The sequence below is a fragment of the Gobio gobio genome (assembly GCF_949357685.1).
Source record: "Gobio gobio genome assembly, chromosome: 21".
NCBI classification, from domain to species: domain Eukaryota; kingdom Metazoa; phylum Chordata; class Actinopteri; order Cypriniformes; family Gobionidae; genus Gobio; species Gobio gobio.
This window is the reverse complement of record NC_137117.1, coordinates 22,483,001-22,505,840: the sequence shown is the minus strand read 5'-3', so window position 1 is coordinate 22,505,840 and position 22,840 is coordinate 22,483,001. Positions and strand designations below refer to the sequence as shown.

At 40.1% G+C, this 22,840-nt stretch overlaps 1 protein-coding gene across 1 annotated transcript in view; it reads right to left on the bottom strand.

Annotated features, from left to right (window-relative positions):
- Positions 1-22,840, bottom strand: part of dip2ba (disco-interacting protein 2 homolog Ba) — a 57,431-nt gene that overhangs the window by 12,484 nt on the left and 22,107 nt on the right. Inside the window, exons 2-22 of the mRNA XM_079803322.1 lie at positions 8,743-8,814; positions 7,318-7,455; positions 6,749-6,874; positions 6,090-6,323; positions 5,677-5,814; positions 4,221-4,340; positions 3,665-3,862; positions 3,345-3,436; positions 3,144-3,254; positions 2,942-3,065; positions 2,731-2,840; positions 2,546-2,648; positions 2,286-2,350; positions 2,092-2,185; positions 1,845-1,964; positions 1,640-1,754; positions 1,414-1,553; positions 820-956; positions 641-721; positions 241-368; positions 36-150 (exon numbers count right to left, since the gene is read on the bottom strand). Coding sequence (XP_079659448.1) covers positions 36-150; positions 241-368; positions 641-721; positions 820-956; positions 1,414-1,553; positions 1,640-1,754; positions 1,845-1,964; positions 2,092-2,185; positions 2,286-2,350; positions 2,546-2,648; positions 2,731-2,840; positions 2,942-3,065; positions 3,144-3,254; positions 3,345-3,436; positions 3,665-3,862; positions 4,221-4,340; positions 5,677-5,814; positions 6,090-6,323; positions 6,749-6,874; positions 7,318-7,455; positions 8,743-8,814 — 2,561 coding nt within the window. The remainder of the gene's footprint in view (positions 1-35; positions 151-240; positions 369-640; positions 722-819; positions 957-1,413; positions 1,554-1,639; positions 1,755-1,844; positions 1,965-2,091; positions 2,186-2,285; positions 2,351-2,545; positions 2,649-2,730; positions 2,841-2,941; positions 3,066-3,143; positions 3,255-3,344; positions 3,437-3,664; positions 3,863-4,220; positions 4,341-5,676; positions 5,815-6,089; positions 6,324-6,748; positions 6,875-7,317; positions 7,456-8,742; positions 8,815-22,840) is intronic.

Below are 22,840 nucleotides of genomic sequence, written 5' to 3'. Positions count from 1 at the left end.
AAGTGAGGACAGAAACTGGGTTGTTTGTGTATTACCTGTAGGACTCTACTCATCCACTGGAAACTGTCCTCTTCATTGGCATCAGGCCTCTGCTCTGCCACAATCACTATTCGCTCATCATAGAACACAGTGACAGAGAAGACGGCAATCCTGCATATATAGGACACACACTTTCAAAACCTCATCACACTTCTACCAGTAATTTGAATGTTTTTGTTTTTTGTTTTACGTCATTCGTACCTCCCTCGGTAGACGGTTTTGACTGGCTCTACCGCCAGCGCTGTGGCCACCAGGTCATCTGCATTGTGTCTGCGACCACTGACTGAAAGCAGACCCTCTATCTTCCCCACCACAAACACCAAACTTCCCTGAGGGTACAGCGAGTAAATAAAAAAGAGTAAAAAAGAGTTTATTCAATAAAAGACTAATTACAGTGTCACAAATCTCAGGAGCTGCTGTACACTACCGTTCCAAAATAAAAAATTAATGTCTGAATTTTTTATTTAATCAAATTTTTTTTTTATTAATAGAAAGTTCAAATGAACAGCATTTTTCAAAAAACACATATATCAAAAATAAAATATATATATATATATATATATATATAGCAAATACACTATAATACAATAGTATTACTTACCGGACCCACAAAGCCCAACAGTCCAGTGCGTGTGAAGGGAACGTCACCTATAGGAGTACCGCCTGAGTTTACAGGAATCACCTGCAGTCAATAAGGTCAGTGAGACTTTGTTTTGAGTAAATGTGTGTATTCGGAGTATTGCTTGCAGAATTATTTCTTTCCATGTGCTTTTTCCATACCTCAAAAGTGTTCTTGGTCACCCCCGGCAGGCCGTAGTACATGGTGCCTCCGGCACGTGAGTTCAACATTATCTCCCCGATCTCATCAGTCTTACAGAGCATGGGCGGCCCATCAGGTTTCACAATACACATAAGAGCTATGGTGCAGAAAGAAAAGAGAGAACTGCTTTCAAACACTAAAAACTAGAAATATTTAAATCTGAAATAATTAAATGAATTACATTTTTTTTTTAAATCCAACATTTAAGACACTTATATGCCTATACAATCATTTATATTCATAATATATAATAATAATATACTTTATTATTTTTCTCACTATATTGCATTGATACTGACAAATTACAAACATGGATGCATGGTTGTGGTTTGGATTGGGTTCATAAACATTGTATTTTGTGCTTTATTTTTTGTTCAGGCTACTAAAATTTTTTGTAAATATAATTCAAGTTTTTTCTGATTTAATGCTTGCTAAATTAGTTGCCAATACCCATTAGTTGTTTCCAAGGTGGAAGCAGACTTCAAACTGGTTTCAACGGTTCACACCACACTAACATAATCTACAGTGAAATGTTCAAATAGTTGCAGTCTTACCTCCAGGCATGACATGTCCTACATCTTGCACGGTAAGGGCAGAGTTCTTATCCTCTGTGTTGACCCGAATCACTCCATGACTGAGTCCTGCCATTGACAGAATGGCTCTGGCAGGGAGTGGAGCGCCTTGAGCACCAGGCCTAAAAACAAAGTATGACTTTAAAGCATATCTATGGCAATTAAGTGTAGAAAGATGTTGTGCACAGCCCTTAATACATGCAGGTACCTGCGGATGGCCACGGTCATGGCCTCTGGGGAGGAAGCACATGGGCAGATCATCTCAGGTTTCAGCCCATGAGACTGAAAGACGTTCAGGAAAGCATCACATGAAGACACAGACCCTAAGACAGAAATACGGATCAATTATTTGCATTTACAGCCACTGAAACACAGAAATAAAGCAATCTGTTTTCCATAGCTTGTTTACTTACAGGGATTGGCTCCATCAGCTACGATCAGCATGCGCAGGGAAGTCAGAGTGATGTCCTTCTGATCTCTGTGAGCCATCATAGCCCAGTGCAGATCTCTACATTTCACCAAGGCCACACGAGCTGTGTGTACACATAAACATGAAAGAAATTTAGATACTGTTCCACAGAACTGTTGATTCTACATGATTGCCATCAGCCAGATCACAATAATATAACTAACATGCATAGATGTTGAGGATGTCTTTACCTTTGTGAACATGAACTCTCTGCACCCAGGACAGTGGACAAGCCTTCATGACTGAGTATGGCACACATATCGTGTGGATCCTGTTCATGACACTCTGTAAGAATGCACAAACATGCAGATGTTAAAAACCAGCGACCATGCAGGAACAAGTCAAGAATGCACAGAACCAAAACATTCAGAAGAATCACACTCACCGCTAGAACTCCATGCCAAAGGCCTGAGTCTTTCTTAAAATCCAGGACATTAACCAGTGTTTCTCCTAAGAAAGAGCACAGAAAAATATAGTTATCCTTAAGAAAAGCCAGTCGAAGTTCAAAGTTCACAACGATTTGATAGAGAATCAAATGAGGGAAAAATTACATAAAATAACACAAAAGGCTAGTCTGCTTTTGTGCTGTTGCAGTATCAGGAATATTTCAATGCATTTGTTCTACAGCAGTAGTGTAGCACTCACCTTCACAGTAATTACAGGCCTGCGTTAGAGCCTGACAGTGTGTCAGCATAGAGATTTTCGACACAGCCACTCCCATCACCGTACCCTCCTTTGAGGCCTTGTACTGAGAACACACACATCACACTCATATCACACACACATCAGAGACAGAAAGGATTCTTACTCACCTAAACACCCACACTCACCTCTATGTAAGCAGTGTCAGTGTTTGCAGTAGGTATGTGCGGCTGCCAGTCCTTGGAGGGTTTGGTAAGATACTTGGTATCAGTGACCACCCATTTGAGTCGAGGCCATCCTGTAAGAAGACAGGTTAAACTGCCATTCTGCAGCTTCAAAATTGAAGTTTAAGATACATTTGAGGAAGCAGAGTGATAAGAAAAGCAACAGGGAACTAACCTTTAAATTGAATTATTTCTCCATTCGGGGTCTTTGGAAGTCCTTTTAGACAAATTTCACTAGTGAGAGCGAGTCCTACACCGCAACTGCCCAACAGGAAGCCTATCTGCTGACTTCCCGTATCCTTAAAATCATATAAACAACTGTAAACATTTCAGCAAGATAATATCAATGTTTTAAGTATTTTGATCCTCTCTCATACCTTCCGAGATAAAGGCACCTCTATCGGGACAGGAATGACCTCAGCGAGAAGGCAACCATAAAAGGCCACCCAGAACATCCCAGGGTCGCTGTTGGGATAAACTAAGGCCACCTAAAGGGAGAATTATGGAGAATAAGAAATAGCCTTGAGCTGAGAACAGTATGCCTTTGTAGTGTGTCAAGCACTGTGTTGAAATCTTACTCTATCTCCAGGCTTCAGAACTGGTTCATTTTTGGTACCAAGTTTGTTTAACAGCGTGTACGCCAACTTCAGACTGCGACTCCACAGTTTGCCTACAGGGGTCAAGCGGTGACAGGAGCTTATTAAAGACAGAATAGATTAAAAGAAATCTTCAAAATGTTCTACTTCTGTGTTGCACTGAAAAAATAATAGCATATGGGTTTGGAATGACATCAGGGTGAGTAATTAATTAAATAATTTCTGTGTAAACTATCCCATTAAAACATTGGAAAACAGCTTGTCCCAAAGCTTGTCCCAATCCAAACAGCGTGACATCTCACCATAGGTGAGGGTGTAGAGTGGTTTGCCGGTGATGTCCAAGACAGTGAGAGCTGGGCTCTTGGCCTGTGTGGCTCCCCAACGTGCCAGTGACGCCTGCAGAGCTGGAGGCCAGTTACTGACCACCCCTAGCGGCTCCCCCTTTACTGGAATAATCTGTCGGCCCTCTGGTCTGGGTGTGTTGGGATCTGGCTGTTGAACTGCAAGTGGAAAAGACAATTATAGAGAGGTTCAAAGTCTGATTTGTTTAATTAAGAAATATTATGCAAAATGACGTATTCTGCATCAATTCTTGGTCCCTAATAAGGTACATTTATGACATGTGACTCTTTGTAAAGATGGTCAGAATGTCTTGCATTTTCACACACACTTGTGAAGTTCATGCAGCTTAACGCAGCAGTCATTAAAGGAAAAGGAGCACTGCTCTTATAATGTGTAACAAAAATGTTGCATTAAATTAGAAAATAATTTAGAAGCAAAATTGAACATTTTCCATATATGACGAAATATATATATACCCCTATAAATGTAGTATGGTATCAAAAAATAGCTTCACACCTTCCACAATTTCTTCAGAGTCATCCAGGAAGAACTCGCTGAGTGGAGGCCGCTTGGGTCTCTTCAACGTGTTGAGCAGCTGCTGTATTTTGGTGGAGACACGACCGTGTGCTGGAACACCTGTTGACAGAGATATTTTCATTCACCTGTTCAGACAATTAGCTGGTCAAAAATTAGCTGGTCAAAGGACACCATATGGAACAGACGGAGCCAAAGCAAATATAGACGTTTCAATCGGGAAAAGGTTTTGTCAACATAGAAAACAAAAACAAGCACATAGAACCATACAGGATCAATTTGAGAGGACAAAACCACTGGGTGTCACTGCACTGCACTAAACATCCCTCCACCCCTACCTTTTCCTACAGTCAGATGGCATCACGACAAAGGAGGAAGCAAAACATTCACATTTTAGCAGAAACGCCTAACACTACTTTCATTTATGATCGCTCTAAAAAAGACATGGAGAGGAAATTATTTCTGTTGCTGGGAAGTGAAAAGCGCAAATGAACACTAGTGGTGAACCAGCTCAACAGTATGGTGCTGGAAGTCAAAAAGCCATTCAAATCAATGAATTTACATTATTTCTACTATTGTTTGTGATTACTCCATCCACAAGTTTATACAGGCTAGCTAGACAATGTTAAGGTTAACATTAGTTAAGAGAGAATGTTGTAGCAAGGTTTATCATATAATACACAAAAGAGGACATAAAAACCCATACAAATAGGTTTAATTACATTATCAGATATGTTTCAGTGAAAGAACAAATCATTACTTTTGTTAAAAGTGCAACAAAGTTTTAAAACATTTCTGATTTTTGCTTTAAATAAAATGTTGTAACTATGGAAATTGAACTCTGACCTACTGTAGATCAGTGGTTCTCAACCATGGTGCCACATTTAAATGAATACATCATTATTAAAATAATAAGTTTAATTTAAATTATATAAAATGAATAAAAATGTCCCACTTTATATTAGGTGGCCTTAACTACTATGTACTTGCATCAAAAACTTAGTAAACTTAGGGACAGATGTGGTGTATGGGTAGGTTTAAGGGTAGGTTAGGTGTAAGGGAAGTGTCAACAGTGTAATTATAAATGTAACTACAGAAATTAATTACAGAGGTCATTTTTAAAATGTAAGCACAATGTAATGATTCATTTAAATGTTAGTACATAGTAGTTGAAGACACCTAATTATAAAGTGGGTCCTAAACTTGTTTCTCCTCAGTAACTATATTAATTTAAGAACATACAGTCCCTAATTTATGGAATGACAAAATGTGTCATGTTATTAAATGTAATGTATCAATACACAATGTTTCTGTTAGTAAAATAAGTCAATAACAGCAAAAATGGGATATTGGCACAATGGTGGGCCTTTGAGTTGTGAACCACATGGTTTGGTTTAAGGTCCCTGCATATATGAGCTGTGTGTGATGTTGTTTGTACCGCCGGCAGTGTCCATCATGCTGGTGCGGCTCTGGCCGCGGCTTATGCCCTTCACTACGATGTTGGGTGGCAGCTCCACTCTGGAGTTCCTTTCCTGAGGCACTGTGGACGTGACGTCAGGAGGAATGCTGCTGCTCTCTGCAGTGAAGACACATAACAGCACAGTGATTCATTTGGTGAACCCATGCACATGCTCAATATGAAACACAACTGAACCAACAGGTTTGAAAAGTCAATATCAACACTGACGGATTTTCGTTGCTTTGTTTTGCCCTGACCTGGTCACTTGAAGTTAAATGGTGCTTGCGTAAGTGTCAGACCTTTAAAACTGAAGCTCTTTTGTGTGTGTATCATGGGTTGTCTGATTCAGCACCTGAACATGTGTGTACGTGTGACTCATTATCTTGCAGTACCTATGCGGGTGTGTGCCAGCACATCGGCGAGGATGCTAGTCTGCCCCTGGCTGTGGTTGTGAGTTTTGCCGTCTCCATGAGAGAGGGTGGAGGAGGCAGAGGAGGAGGTGGAGGAGCCCTGGACAGAGCGGTTGATCCAATATTCGGGACTCTGGAGATTCTGAGCCAGCATTGCACTGATTGCAGCCTGACGCCTGCGCAGGGAGCCCTCATCCTCTGATGCCGATGACGTATCTGTGGCCACACAAACATAACAGTTAAAAAATGCTTACAGATAAAGACCACAAAAGGCAGACACAAATAAATGATCAATCTGATATGATGTATTAGCAGTGATATTGAAATTTTGGTTACAGTACAATAAATATTTGGCAGACATGTTAATATACAATTGCCTAACATTTGATTCAAATATTATCCTAATCCTATATGAAACTTGAAAAAAACTGCTAATGGCCAATAATGATATGGTTATATAAAATAAACATACTCTTAGAATATCACAAGAGAATATATTATGATATTATTATAATTTTCTCGCATGAAGGCCAGGGTGTGCCCTAAAGGTTCAGGTGTGCCTGTATTTTCCGAGACCCTGCTGGTCAGTGAGATCTGGACAGAAGGAGAAGCAGAAGGCTTGTGGGCGATGCAGGACCCACCGGGAGGAGTGCAGTTTTCCGCAGGAGACTGGACGAAGGCTGAGCGACGCTTAGTGGGCATAGGAAGGGCCATTTTCTCCTCTTTATGCCTGGCTAGAGCTGCCTGCACAGCCTCTGTGTGGATATCTAACAGACGGACACAAAGAACGATGAGAAGAAAGAACAAAGAGTACAGAAAGACAAATGAAGAGAATCACAATTACACAATAGCACATGACAAGAGGCAGATGAGAAATCCAACAATGTCACCAAACAGTGACTGACTCATGTAGAGACAGAGAACTGCCTCTCTGTGGTGACAAACACATTATAGAGCTGTTTTCACATTAAGGCATTCAGCAGCACAATTTACATGCCGTAACTACACATGACCTTTCATAAATTGCTGCTTATACTGACAATATCATATTTTACCACCAATATATACATGGCAAAAATGGTTTTAAGCAGCACAAAATGTTTTCAACATTTAAAATTGCAATAATATTTCACAATATTCTTTCAATAATTATCTTAACGACCCGAAACTTTTGAATATTAGTGCATACTGGCAAACAAATTTTCTTTACCTGACCGGTAGCGGTCATCCCGCGTTCCTCCGCTGCGGTGAGCTCGGTGTTGCCGTGGGGCGGCAATGGGGACGGCGTTAGGGCTAGAAGCGGGGTCTGAAGAATGGCCCGGGGTCAAACGGATACTCACGTCCACCTCTATAAAAGATCACAGCTCATAAATAAACTTGTATACACAGACACCATCAACACCATAAGGTACATTTTGGTGCAAAGTCTCTGGTCTGTCTCCAAATGCATTTTATATGGACACAAATTAAAGGAATAATCCACCCAAAAATGAAGTGCATTATAAGTCTTCTGAAAGCATACAATCTTTGTTTGAGGAATAGATCAAAACTTCAAAGACAATATTTACTGATAATCATAACTTACTGAGCTGATTTCTTTAAAAAATATGGTTCTTTTCCACAGAAGAGATCGTTTAATATGGGTTTGGGATGACATGAAGGTGAGTAAATGACAGAAACTTCATTTTTGGGCAAACTAACCCCTTAAGCGTATTTGTTATAAAATTCGTATGTGATATATACAGTTTGAGGAAGGGGCGGCCTCATAAAAGTAACAGACAGGGCAGAAGCGGACAGCAGGAGGTGAACTTTAACTTCAAAGCACTGAAATGGCACCTTTGAAGACAAAATGGCACATTTGATCGGGGTTTCAAATAAGAATGTATCTGCGCAACAAATGTGTCTTAGGCATATCTCTCCTATATCTGAAGGTCAGATCTATTGTGTAAACAACGTGTCCCTGCAATCCAATACGTAATGGTTCTTTAATATCACATAACTAGGGAACAAGGAAGTCAGTGTTGAGGTCCCTAAACTGTCAAAACCCACCAATATAGTGAACTCACCTGTTTCAGTTCCTCCTTCATGACTGGCAGAGGGCTGCTGCTTACAGGAAGCCTGTGTGTGCGTGTGTGAGTGTGTGTGGACATTAACAGGCCGGAAAGAGGCCGGAAAAGATTGAATTACTCAAATTTTCCAGATAAGAAGATGGTTTACTAATAGTTGCTTCAGCCGCAAGACTATTTCAAGTGTCCATTTTATTTATAAAGTGCATTCTCTTAATGAAGGCACTGATGTCTCCAGCAGGTGCAGTTCTACTAATCACCAGTAGGATGCAGCATGGAGCCACACATTTGCAAATAATAGAGAACAAAATACCGGTACAAAAAAATATCAGATACATAATTTATGGAACTAACTAGTGCAACTTAATTAACGCTGTCATGTTGTCATGCATTATTAAGATGTCTAAACACAGCAGTAACATGAAAACACCTTTATATCAAAAACAAACTGTAGAAAATAATTTAATTGACGATGACATTGTTTGGCATGCGAAACAAAAAAAGAAACTGAGAGGAGGGGGGGAATTAGCAGACAGGAAGTCTGTGTGCGTGTGTGTGGTGAGTCTTACTTTGGGTCTGTGGTACGAACGGGGCCAGAATTTTAGCTCGTTTCTTTTCATAGCCTTTCTGTGTGATGTCACCTGTAAGAGCACAAAACACAAGACAAAAATATTTCAATTTCTATTTGAGATGTGATGGGACCACACGTTTATAACCACACACTGAGCTTCTCTGTCTGTGTGACAACTGGTGAACACACAATACGCACAATAACAAGTTTCTCTCTGCACATTTCATCATTAGCGGTTATTGCTAAAGTAAAGCATCACAACTATTGCTCATACTTATGGTTAACATAAAAAGAGAAATGTGAAATGAAGGGGCCAATCTGTCAAGGGGAATGGGGCCTTCAAGCTCCACAATGGCAATATTATATTATTTATAATATTTTAAATTAGCTTTTTATTAAAAAAAAAATTTCAGCTGTTTTATTTCTTTAGTTTTAGTCATTTTATGTGCTTTTTTATTTCAATTTAGCTTTAATTTACTTTTTGGTTTTAGTAATTTTAGTGCTTGAAATATTTGTTTTATTTGATTTCCGTTTTATTTCAATTAACAAAAGCGATTTATAACAGTTATTTAATCATAACACTACATAATGACTAAACGCTACATGACAACTTTTTCAAAAGTAGTTATTCACTTATCTTTCCCTCATTACTCATTTGCACTTGTCAAATCAAACGTGTTGCTTCATAACTGATTACGCATTACATGTAATCAATGATGAAGGTGCCATATTTGTACGCATGTGGATGGCATGTCTGTTCCTCACATAAAGCCACCAGCTTAAGAAGACCTGGAAAATAATTATATTTACTGCAATATTGTCATTTTTGAGCTTGCCAGCCTAGATCCCCGTTCACGTTCAAGGTAAACAGTGGCCAGTACATTCTCAACATTTCTCCTCCTTATGAGGAAGAAAAGTCATAAGGTTTGAAACAACATGAGAGCAAGTAAATGATGACACAATGTTCATTTGTGGGCTAAAGGTTCCATAAAATGAAGGAAAAACAAACATAACATGCAAAAAACAGAAGGATGGCCACGTGAGTCACAATCACATGGATCCACCTCCATCCTGTTCAATTTCTAATTTCTCTTCAAGCTGTTTTTGCCAAGCCTTCTACCATTAATGTTGTGGGTAAAGTCCACCTTGAGAGCGCCCTTAAAGCCACACAAAACACCCCTCTCTCACTCGAACTCACACACGTCTCCTCTAATCTGTGGCAAACAAGTAGCTCCTAAACTCTAGTGACACACGGCTGGATGAAGTTCACACCTTGTGGCCTGCAGAAAGTTTGAGGCAACACACGTTACCCAGCCAAATCGGAGCAAAACAAAACTAGGAGTGACAGATCTGCTGACGACCACGGTTTTTCCAGAGGATACAACCAGGCTCCGGGTACTTTTCTAAACCAGATCTGGTCTGTCTAGGAGACAGCTGTCCTCTTCAGGTGATAAGATTACACACAATGGTGTTTATGCTGAAAAATCAACATGCAACATGTCAGCATGAACTACGCAGACAAAGGAAGAGCAAAGGAGGCAGGTCACAGGGGCCAAGTGGGCCAGTTCTGCTATGAGAGGGGAGAAAAAAAGAAAGCAAGCAGAAGAGAGAAAACTGAGGCACAAAGACAGAGAGAGAGAGAGAGAGAGAGAGAGAGAGAGAGAGAGAGAGATGCCTCTTTCTGTGGTTGTGTGAGAAGGGACGGGGCGCACCGAGCACAGACTTCATGCCTGGTTACTCTCTCTGCTTAAGAATGTGGCCTAAAAACACAACAGTCCTTTCCTGCCCCCTCTGCTCAGTGTACACACACAACATACACACACACACACACACATCACACACACACACACACACACACACACACACACACACACACACACACACACACACACACACACACACACACACACACACACACACACACACACACACACACACACACACACACACACACACACACACACACACACACACACACACACACACACACACACACACACACACACACAAACACAAACACAAACACAAACACAAACACAAACACACAACACCTTATTTAAAACCTCTTAAAGCAGAACAAATTGTCGTGTTTATTGTCGTTACATTTTCTGAAAAAAATGTTTTTGCAGCTCATGGTTAGCAGATTGCCATTACCATGGTGTCCTAGGCAGATGCCAGGGTGTTTCTATGTGGTTGCTATCGTGTTAATTCTGGAGAGTTGCCAGGGTGGTACTATATGGTAGCTATGGTGTAAATAGAGTACTCTGGACAGCTGCTAGAATGTTGCTAAGATGTCCTAGGTAGTTGCATAGGTCATTGCTTTGTGGTTGTATAGTGTAAATATGGTGTTCTGGAGTGTTGCCATGGCGTTGCTGTGGTGCTCTAGGTAGTTGCCAGGGTGTTACTTTGTGGTTGCTATGGTGTTAATATGGTTTTCTGGAGAGTTGTCATGGTGGTGATATGGCATTCTAGGTAGTTACAAAGATGTTCTAGGGAGTTGCCATGGCGTTGCTATTTGGTTGCAGTAGTGTTAATAGGGTATTCTGGAAAGTTTCCAGGGAGTTGCTAAGGTGTTCTAAGTAGCTGCCAGGGCATTGTTATGTGAATGTTGTGGTATTATTATTATAGTGTTCCGGGTGGTGCTTACTGGCCAAAAAAGAACCCTCCACTAAGTCTATCCAGTATATTTGTCTATACAGTGCAAGGGAATAGGGCCCAAAACATTTTTTTTAAATATATATTTTGTGTTCCACAGAAGAATTAAAGTCATACAAGTTTAGAACAACATGACGATAAGTGTTTACAACACAAACAACGCAGGACAGTTTACATGCCAAAGTTTAATACTTAGGTTCAGGAATTTGATCAAATCCCTAACCCTAATTACAGCAACAATAATGGGAATGTCTGTCTTAGCAAACATCACTAATGAATAGCTCAGCTAAGACACTGCACACACACATACATACATACACACACACACACACACACACACACACACACACACACACACACACGTGTGAGAGCGTATAGCTGCTTTTTGCATGCGGGCAGCGTGCTGGGCATATGGAGGGATGGCTGACTGGAGTCTCATTGTGTGTGTGGGTGATGTGGGAGACTGATGTAATGCTGGGAGGGCAGCTGGGTCACGCACACACACAGAGCAGGGTCTGTGCTCGCACAACAACAGGTCCGCACAAACTGGCAGTGCCACTCCAGCACTGAGGGAGCTTTGTACCCACTCGCACTCCTCTAAAGAACTATTCTTTCCCATTCTTTCTGACTTCCTTTCATCCGTTTGTCTACACGTACCTGTCTATTTAAGCACTGAGGAATCATGCCTGCGTGTAACTGATTGGCTGACAAACTCAAGAAATTTGAAACTTTGGTCTATTGTGACGGCTGTGATGTCTCATACAAGTGTGTGTGTAAGGGTCAGCTCACAGGATATGAACATTACCCCACCCAGCGTGGCCTGCCAAAACTGGTCCCAGTGTATTCATGGGGAGGAATGTGCTGATTGGATGATGACCGGGGCCAACTGGCTAGCAAAAAGGCAATGGTGGCCAAAAGGGATAGCTAGCCAGCTCCCTTCAGGACTCAAAACAGACTTCACACTGAACGGACACACAAGCACACCATGAGGGTCTCCGATGTGCATGTTTCTACAAATACCTGTTTAACATCCACTGCGTTATCTGTGTCAGTGTGTCAGCGCTTGAATTTACCCTACAAGTCTGTCAGGATCTGGTTGTGAGGGTGTTTATCATACACGATGCTCAGGCAGAGCCAGTAGCAAAGGAAATGATAAGCTTTTGGGGCTTCCTGCTCCATCAGGCCCCAGGGTGACTGGAAAAACCCATGAGCACAAGGGAGGAAGTGCACACTCTCTCTCTCTCTCTCTCACACACACACACACACACACACACACACACACACACACACACACACACACACACACACACACACACACACACACACACACACACACACACACACACACACACACACACACACACACACACACACACACACACACACACACACACACACACACACACACACACACACACACACACACACACACACACACACACACACACACACACACACACACACACACACACACACACACACACACACACACACACACACACACACACACACACACACACACACACACACACACACACACACACACACACACACACACACAAGAAAGTGAGGGCAAAAACAAAGAACCCGACTAAGAGGGTGCTGAATAGCCCACCACAGGAGTGCTGTGTTTTTTTCCCTGGGTTGCTAGGCTTCAGGCTTCTGCGGTCTCTAAAATGAAGTGAATGGCCATGAGGAAGACAGGAATATAAATAACTTGCCTGATGATTTTTCATAAACTGGCCCATGTAAAACAATTCCCATCAGCTATAGCTCTCATACCACGACAGTTAATCAGTTACTGAGGTGACATCCTTGTTTAACTCCTACACAACCTAATAAACCAAACTGGGTGGATGTTATTAAGTCCAATATTTTTTGAAGTTGTACATAAAACATAGGTTAATTGGGGTATGTTTTACATGAAAATACTATTTCAGTCTTTCTACTTAACTTCACGTTTAATTCAATATTACTTGCCGGTCTTTGTCATTGTTTAGGAATTGCTAGTAAATTTCACAAAAAAAATATTTTTCAGTGTAGTGATACCTGAATTGTCATTGGAACAGTTTTTTTTTTTAAATCATTTGTAAAACACTGATCTGCAATAACATTTTTTTTTTTTTAAAGCGACCGCAAGTTGTTCATTTTCAAAGAGAGCTGGCAATTTGAGACGACAAGCAACAACAAATCCACTGGGAATTTGACAACGCTGAGCATTTTAACTTCATGTAAGCAGTGATGCAAAGTGGCGACTACCAATGAGAATGCAGACAAAGCAAGTGAGTCTTTTGGGCCAAATTAAGAATGATTCAATTTGATTGATTCACAATGAAATTGAATTTGATTTGATTGGACACACTAAATAAACGTAAATATAGGCTACTTGGTATAAAATGAAGAGTGCAATGCGCCGAGTAGAGTGTAAGAAGAAAAATCTATTGTCGTTCATTACACCACTACATAAATGGTGCTCACATGATGTGCCTCATGATGCATGACACTTGCTGACCTCCAGTGATTTAATCGCTGTCAGTGTTAATACCCTTAAAGGGGGAACTTGAGTAGTAAAACTGTCAGGAACTGTCAACATTCTGGAACCATAAACATATGTGAGACAATCTATATATATGTTTAAAAACCATGATAAACAGCAAGTTTTGTGTATTTTATAACAAAATACCTGCAGAGGGATGTTTGGGAACACTTCTCAGTGATGACTCAAGTCTGTGAACTGATTCTTTTGGAACTGGTTCACTGAAACAAGTAGGTCTTCCTAAAAAAAACCTAAAAGGACTGTTCCCTACACTGAAAACACTCATCAAGACTCTGTATACAGTCCTGCTGATTTAAGAGGACTCTCTATAAACACCCTCAAAAGCTGTTTAACAGCCGTTCATTGTTACTCATAAAAACAGTGCTAGAAGAAGAAAAAGTAGAAGTGTCCTGAAGGCAGGAACACAGTGTTGCATATTTAACTATGCCCACAATTGGGTAAAATGTAGCTGCTGATGCATGTCAAAGGGTGCAGGGGTCAGTGCAAAAGAATCAGCTGTTATTAAGGCAATGTGATGAGTCGGTGCAGATATGAACAGACTTAAAGTGCCCAACTAGGCAGATGGAATGTGTGGAATTACACTTTGATATGCGTACACCCACATGCACACACTCAACACACTTTAAATACATATTTCATCAATATGGTACAGGGTTCCGTATTAGACCTGTGTTGCCTGAACTTGCTTCGTTATTTTGTAATTAACACTACAATGAGGGTTGTTATTTGTCATATGCAGGTCCATGTGAGGGTCTTTTGAAAGCAAATAAGTTGCAAGCTTCCTAGGCCTGTGACGATATTTACTATATCGACTAGGGATGTTAACGTTTAATCGACTATCGATTAATTGTCTATAATACATTTAACCTATCATCGATTAAGCAGGGTCAACCACAAAATATGCAGCAGACACGAGGAAAAATGAAGCGAGAGAGTTCTATGTTTGGGACCATTTTACAACTAGAGTTACACCATCATGACTCATGGTTTGCGTGTGTATTCGCAGCCTTTTGTTTTGTGCAAATGTAAGTTGTACTATTGTGTTTATTTTGTGTAGGCCTATACAATATATATATGATTTATCTCATATAGGATGCATTTGGTTAAGAATTAACGCGATAGTAAAGCGTGCCGGTGTTCATCTTCAGCTTTAGCGCATGCAGCTCAAACAGCAATGCACAACTAATAATAACTACGATTGGGACTGTCATATTACATAACATTATAAAGAGAACAATACTGTAATAAAACATTGTGAATTATTTGGGTTTAGTTGCCGTGTTTCAGTGGGTTGCTCCAGGAAGAGCGTGTCCACAACATGAATAAAAAAACACAAATTCCGAACAGCAAGTAACTCAAGTTCAAGTTCGCTTTTTGTGCGGATATAATTTTTTATTGTATTATGTTTATTTTGTATATATCTGATGAATCTGAACTGAGCATGTGCGATTACCTGCGTCTGTCATTCTACAGGTCTCAAATATGTGTGAAAAAAAATCATTTTGCCATCAGTTCTGAGAAGATAACATCTTTATTGTAGTATCCTTTCAACGTTGAAGGGGATTTCCCTTGACTGGCGTCGGCGCTGTTCAATGCCACTGATCTCTATGAAGTGAAACATCAGCTTCAGCATTAGCGTTGGTCGTGTATCGTATAACATAGCGCAATATGAACAGTTCAATATGAATAGTCCCTTGCCACCACCTACTGGCATAACAATGTAACTGCACTGACTGGCAGACTGTCTAGCACGTGCAGAGACATGCGCTAGCGCTGATACTTCTCAAATATCATCTCTTTTGGAAAGTCTCCTGTCCAGTGAGATTCAAAAATTAGAACTAACTGTTGGGCTTTTGCACAGCTAACTACAGAGGTGAGTTTTCAAGCGGGTGTAAGACAGGGTGTCTGGTGCTGACATTACTTCCTGTTAGCTCTCTCAACCATCTTCACCACCACCTCCGCACCACACACAAACCACCAGTCAAGTCAATGCCTGCTGTTTCTCAATTAAAACCACTCTACTCAACGGTGTGGATATCGAGGAGTCTATAGCACTTAACGGTAAAATGAGTGTGGCAGTGCCGGGAAACAATCAATCCTAATTTTGTTTGTGTGTCTGCAGTTCAACGAGATGATCTGAATCAACTAAGAAGCAGGACTGCAGCAGGGGCACAGGCACGTAAATCTCACTCTCACATGTAGTGTTATGACACTAAACACAATAGTTATTGTTTTTGTTGTATCCTTTACTGTAATACATAAGGTTATGATGACACCAAAAATGTTAGATACCAGTGAAATTTAGCAATTCCAATTTCGATACTATAGTTAAAACTACTAATATAATTTATATATCTAGAGCTGCCCTTGACTAAAGATTTTTCTAGTAGTGGATGTTCATTTGAGCCTTTAATTGCCTATAATTAATATATACACTAATCAGTGCTCAAATGCATGCATAAAGCTCGCCATATCGAATAATGATTATGAGTGTGTCGTGAAAAAGCATAAGGAGACGGTCTAAACATTTTAACCCTTAAATGCATAGCTCGGGTCTTTAGCGACCCGAGACGTCATTCACTACCCTCCTCCTCATTCATTTTTTAAAAGTTAGACATCAACCTTCTTAGTATTCCTCAATCAATCCATTTTAAACAATATAACAAGAAAAAATATATAAAATTATAATTTAATGCCTGTTTTCCCGTTTTTTGTCAAAATTGTATAGGGTCACTAATGGCCCGAGGCGTGTAAGATTGTACTTTTTTTTTCTGCACAATAATAAATGAATCTATAATGATGAAATAACTGCAATTCACCTTTATTCCACAAGGTGACAATGTCCGATACACAATGATGAAGTGACGTTTCACTCATACTTACTGCAGACTGAAAACGAAACAATAATAATTATAATTTGCAAAACTTGAAATGGCTCAGCGATTTACTGCAGAGCAAGTACTGAACACAATCAAATGTGTAGTGTCACTGTCACTTGATGATGGATCTGGTGAAGGAAGCTGTCTGTGATCAAAATATTTATTTTCAAGACGTTGAAAATGAGTTTTGAGAATATGCGTGAGATCACGAATATGAGCCAGATGCTGATGTACTGGGAAATGAGTTCTGACGAGGACAGTGGTGATGGTATAAAACATCTGCTCAAACTGAACCCTTTCAAGCTCCAAAAGGTAACGAAATATGCTTTATTTTATTCTTCTATAATTGTTGCTCTAATATCAGGAGTTTTATAGCCTGACGTCGTCATACTCAATTCTAGTCAGAATAGGAGTCTGATTCTGCTCCGTTGTGCTGTGATTATGGGGCGTGTTTCAACCGAACCAGGAAAGACCTCAATTGGATAGACCTACAACCAATCAGAGCAACGGAGCGACGCATAACGTTAGTTGTCAAATGTCAACAGAACTCAACTGCACTGTGTTGCCAAGTCCACGGGTTGAAGCGACCGCAATTATGTGATATACAGACCCAGGAATGCGAATTTTAGCAGGCAGTCCTTCCAAAATAACACATATTTTACCCCCCAAATGCCTTTTTTCCCAGAGAACCCCCTTGGAAAGCTATTGGGCTTGTTTTTGGCTAGTTTTGAGGAACGTTAGCAATTGGGCGGGTTTTGTTGTAAACACTTGGCAACCCTGTCTGCACGCACGCTGGACTAACGTTAGAAGAAAAAGATGAGTGTAAACTAACTTTGCCGGTGTTGTAAAAAAAGAATTTAAGGATACACAGAGTACTTACCAACACGATCATCATTTCTGAGAGAAATAGTAAAGGTGAATGCATATATGAACAAGTTCTCCGTTTAGGATTAGAACAAATTCAACCCAAGCGGCTTTTGATGACGTGGATGATTACGTTACTGTTGATCATCTGTCCATCATCGTCTAAAGCCCGCCCTGACAATTTCATTGGTCCGAACAGCTTCTGTTCGGGCATAATTACTTCTCTATTGAGCAAGTCCAGACCGAACTGCCCGAGTAAAAATTTTGTGGGCGGGGCTAAGTTCGGCTGGCATCCAGGCTAGGAGTTTTATACATTATCGCAACACGTATAGATCTATCCATGTTAGATATAGATCCGGGTCGCTAAAGACCCGAATATGTAAGAATGTTTGGCGAAACAGTCATGCATTTAACTGTTAATAATTTATTGACAATGTTTTCAAGCTGCAGAGATTAAGTTGACGATGCGGACTCGTCATCTCCGCAGTAGTGGATGCGCCTATATGTACGTTTCATACGAATTAAATAATCTGAGAATGTTTTCCACTTGAATTGGTTCATTTAAAAGTGGACATTTCAAGTGTTCTATAGATATATTTATCATGCCTGTGAGGCAAGTATACGCTGAGTTTCGTTCATTTTTGCAACATGCTCAAGTTCACTGAGACAGAAAACCTGATTGTTTTCATTATTTTACAAAATCACAACGTTTTGTTGTTATTGTGAGTTTACAGAAATAAAAGTAAACCCATGACAGTTTGCATTACTCTTATCTGTATGACCAACAATTATGGAGTATTTTAAGTTAAATGCAAGTGATAGCACCGGCGCCTGTATGTCATGCAGTAAGCGTGCTATCCGCACAAACACTTGGACATGCGCCTAATAATAGCGCACAATTATCTAGGTTAACATTAGCCATATTTGAGGTCAATGAATGATAGGAGAATGTTTGGATTTCCTGCCGTTAACAATCTGTCCGTCAGGGCCTGCATAATTTCGCCACTTCCTGTGTAGGATTCTTTTTTTCCCGGCGACTAATCGACTAATACAATTTTGGTCTAATGGTTAGTTGACTATTAGGGGGCAGCCCTATAAATTTCAAAGATTATTAAAGACAAGTAAACAGTCATTAATAAAAAATAAAAAATAATTAAAGTACAAACAATAGCACAAATAAATACAATAGAACAAAGATACAAATTAAATAAAGTGTTTTTAAGGTTTTTCAGGTTGGTCTAACTGTAGTTTTCAGGTGCAGAAATTGAATAAAGGAATCAAATTGTAAAATAACACTGCATATATTCTTCACTGTACAAATAAATAAATTAGTTAATAAGTTAATCCTTATTTAAGTTACAAAAAAGTTTTTCAGTGAAGGGCATGGAGTGATTTCTTTGTCTTTTGTTGTTTGATTAACATTAAAAACATAGACATCAGCAGGAAAATTAGGCTGCTGTCACTTTAAGCCTAAAGGCCTGTACACACCGGGACGAATATTGCACGCACTTATCACCAGCGTTTTTCGGCACGTATTGAGTGTTCACACTCAAGCGATTTTCACTGACGATGCGCCGAGTGAACGTGCACATTCAGTAGATGGTGCTCCCGGTACACAAGCTGGTGCTGCGGCACTTTACGCTTCTGACACTCGCTTGTCACGCAGAAGAAGAGAGACAGTTTTTACGTGCTTGCAAAAACCATTCATACATTCAAACTCCTCCCGTGTAGTTCTGGGCTGATTTCTCACCTTTCTTAGGATCATTGAGACCCCACGAGGTGAGATCTTGCATGGAGCCCCAGTCCGAGGGAGATTGACAGTCATGTTTAGCTTCTTCCATTTTCTAATGATTGCTCCAACAGTGGACCTTTTTTCACCAAGCTGCTTGGCAATTTCCCCGTAGCCCTTTCCAGCCTTGTGGAGGTGTACAATTTTGTCTCTAGTGTCTTTGGACAGCTCTTTGGTCTTGGCCATGTTAGTAGTTGGATTCTTACTGATTGTATGGGGTGGACAGGTGTCTTTATGCAGCTAACGACCTCGAACAGGTGCATCTAATTTAGGATAATAAATGGAGTGGAGGTGGACATTTTAAAGGCAGACTAACAGGTCTTTGAGGGTCAGAATTCTAAATGATAGACAGTTGTTCAAATACTCATTTGCAGCTGTATCATACAAATAAATAGTTAAAAAAAATCATACATTGTGATTTCTGGATCTTTTTTCTTAGATTATGTCTCTCACAGTCGACATGCACCTACGATGACAATTTCAGACCCCTCCCTGATTTCTAAATGGGAGAACTTGCAAAATAGCAGGGTGTTCAAATACTTATTTTCCTCACTATATATATATATATATATATATATATATATATATATATATATATATATATATATATAAGGATTAACTTATTATATATATATATATAAAAAATGGACTGCATTTTATATAGCGCTTTTAACAGACCTACGGCCATCCAAAGCGCTTTACATTTGCCTCACATTCACCCATTCATACACTCATTCATACACCGACGGCGGTGTCAGCCATGCAAGGCGCCATCCAGCTCGTCGGGAGCAGCTGGGGTTAGGTTCTTGCTCATGGACACCTCGACACTTGGTCAGGTGGAACCGGGGATCGAACCACCAACCTTCCGGTTTGTAGACAACCTACATGAACCACTGAGCCACTGCCGCCCCATACATACATACATACATACATACATACATACATACATACATACATACATACACTACATATTATGAATCATATTATTAAAAATAATTAAGTAAAAAATATTAATCTTATCTAATAATACAGTGCAGCTTTCATGTGCCATTGGCCTTCAATACGGATGAGTGACAATCATTCCTGTAGCAGGTTGGTCTTCAGTCAAACAAGTGAGATCTGTCATAGTTAGAGCACCAAACAAATCAATAAATCACACTGACCTTTGAGATCTGCTGGTTTGTAAAGCACACTGTTTAAAGAGTGGTGTCACTAGCTTTCAGCAGGCCGCCACTCTCCATCACTGAAGTGCTCACAGATGTGTTCCTGCTTTCAATATTTACACATCGAGGCAGTTCAACGGCCATCAACGGCTCAATAAAACCTCTGCAGTCCCAGTAACAATGAAACAACCCAACAAGCTTGCGCTAGCTCCAGGGGAATGTTAACTATTTAAACAACATGTGAATTTAGCCACTAATCCTCTAAATAAACGGAACGGTTGGGGGCGCCTTTCCAGCGAATGGCCTAAAAATAATATGAGACTGTGTGAATGGGATGATTCACTCTCTGATAGAAAACTTTGAGATATGAACAAATCTATATTGTAAATCAAATACAGGATACAAAACTGAGTCATCACACTACATGGGCGTTCACACTGACAGCGATTTGCAGTGACAAAGCAACTGCAAGTCATTCAGTTTGAATTCATTCAACTACCAATGGGAGGGCAGGCAAAATTGCAATACACCAGAATTTAAACTAAGATACCAATCATTTGGTCCCTGTTGACAATGTGTTATTGAAAAACATTTCAATAATCTCTATCTATCTATCTCTCTATCTCTCTATCTCTCTATCTCTCTATCTATCTATCTATCTATCTATCTATCTATCTATCTATCTATCTATCTAATCTTATCTGCTGCATTGCAGCACATTCAAAATGATGTGCATCAGTGTTTCAGTCTATTACAGACACGTCCCTATGGAGCACTGGCCTCATTTAACGGCTAAATCAGGACACTACACCTTGGTAAGCTTCCCCAAAGCGACTAATGAACAGGCCATGCAAGGGTGTGGCTTTGGGAGACTATGAGAACATGTGTGCGTGCGTACTTGTTCGTGCATGTGCGGGTTACAATCTCTCAAATGCAGATGAACCCGGACCCTGTTGTAAGGCCGTGAGAGAAACGGACAAGCCTGAACTAGAGCTAAACTGCCGAGGGTCAGCACGATTCGCTCTTCCATAAATTCCCCTGGTCTCAACGACAAAAACATCAGCCCGTTCCCCAAACCACAGCATTCATATGAGACCAGACCGGATTCCTCCATGAAACCTCTATAGTGCTTTAACTTCTTCCAAACTTACTCACTCCCACATCAGTTCCCCAAAACACTTTCACAACAGTCATAATAGATTACAACAGAAACAATGGAACATTCTAGAGCTGCACGATTGTGGATAGAGAATCACAATTTGTTTGTTTCAAACTGAGATCATGATTCTCCCATGATTCTTCAAATAATTGTACAGCGCATGCGATGAACTCTTATCCGCGCTCGAGTATACTTTGAAAATGGTGCGGACACGACTGTTGGTGAAACGCGTCTGGACGCGGAAAATTGAAGTATACCCGGGCCTTAAGGCATCAAATACCTAGCAGTAAGGTTATTCCAAAAAATTAGCCAACTTAATTGTGCTACCTCCTACATGGTTTTGGTCAAGTTCTAGATCAGCATCCCTTACAGAAGATTGAAGCTCAATGAAAAAAATATTAAAATGAATTAAAATAAAATAGTGTATTCCGTGTATATTACCACTTAGAGCATCACCTTACTGATTCAATTAAAACCAATTTTGAGTGCACTTTGCATGAGGAGTGCTATTTTCCTATGTTTCAAATCAGCGACATATGGAGTGGACATTAAGGATGCAGCCTTAGAGCTGTCAAGGTCAGATTCATAGGGTCATAGAAAGGCTTCAGTGACCTCTGTGACCACGCAAATCCTCTTGCAGAGGCAATGTCATGGGAAAACTTGAGATTCTGCCTGCAAGTACATCCACAAATACAGAACACTCTTCTGTCCTGCAGCTAAACCTGATCTCTCACACACACACTCAAAAAAATACATACACAAACAGGAAGAAATTTGTAGTTAAATTTTAACCCTCTATGTGACTAATTATGAAATAACAGCTAGAAAAACAAAAGACTTTATATTTTACATATACTAAAGTCTAAATCATTTTCCAAAAATTGTTTTCTACATCTGACCTTTCACCTTTTTTAGGGTGCCGTCCTTTATAACCGACTTTGCCCTATTAGGGCAAATCATTTTTGGAAAATTGTCTGAAACTTCACACACATTCAACACATTCACATTGCATCTTAAAAGTTGTAAAAAA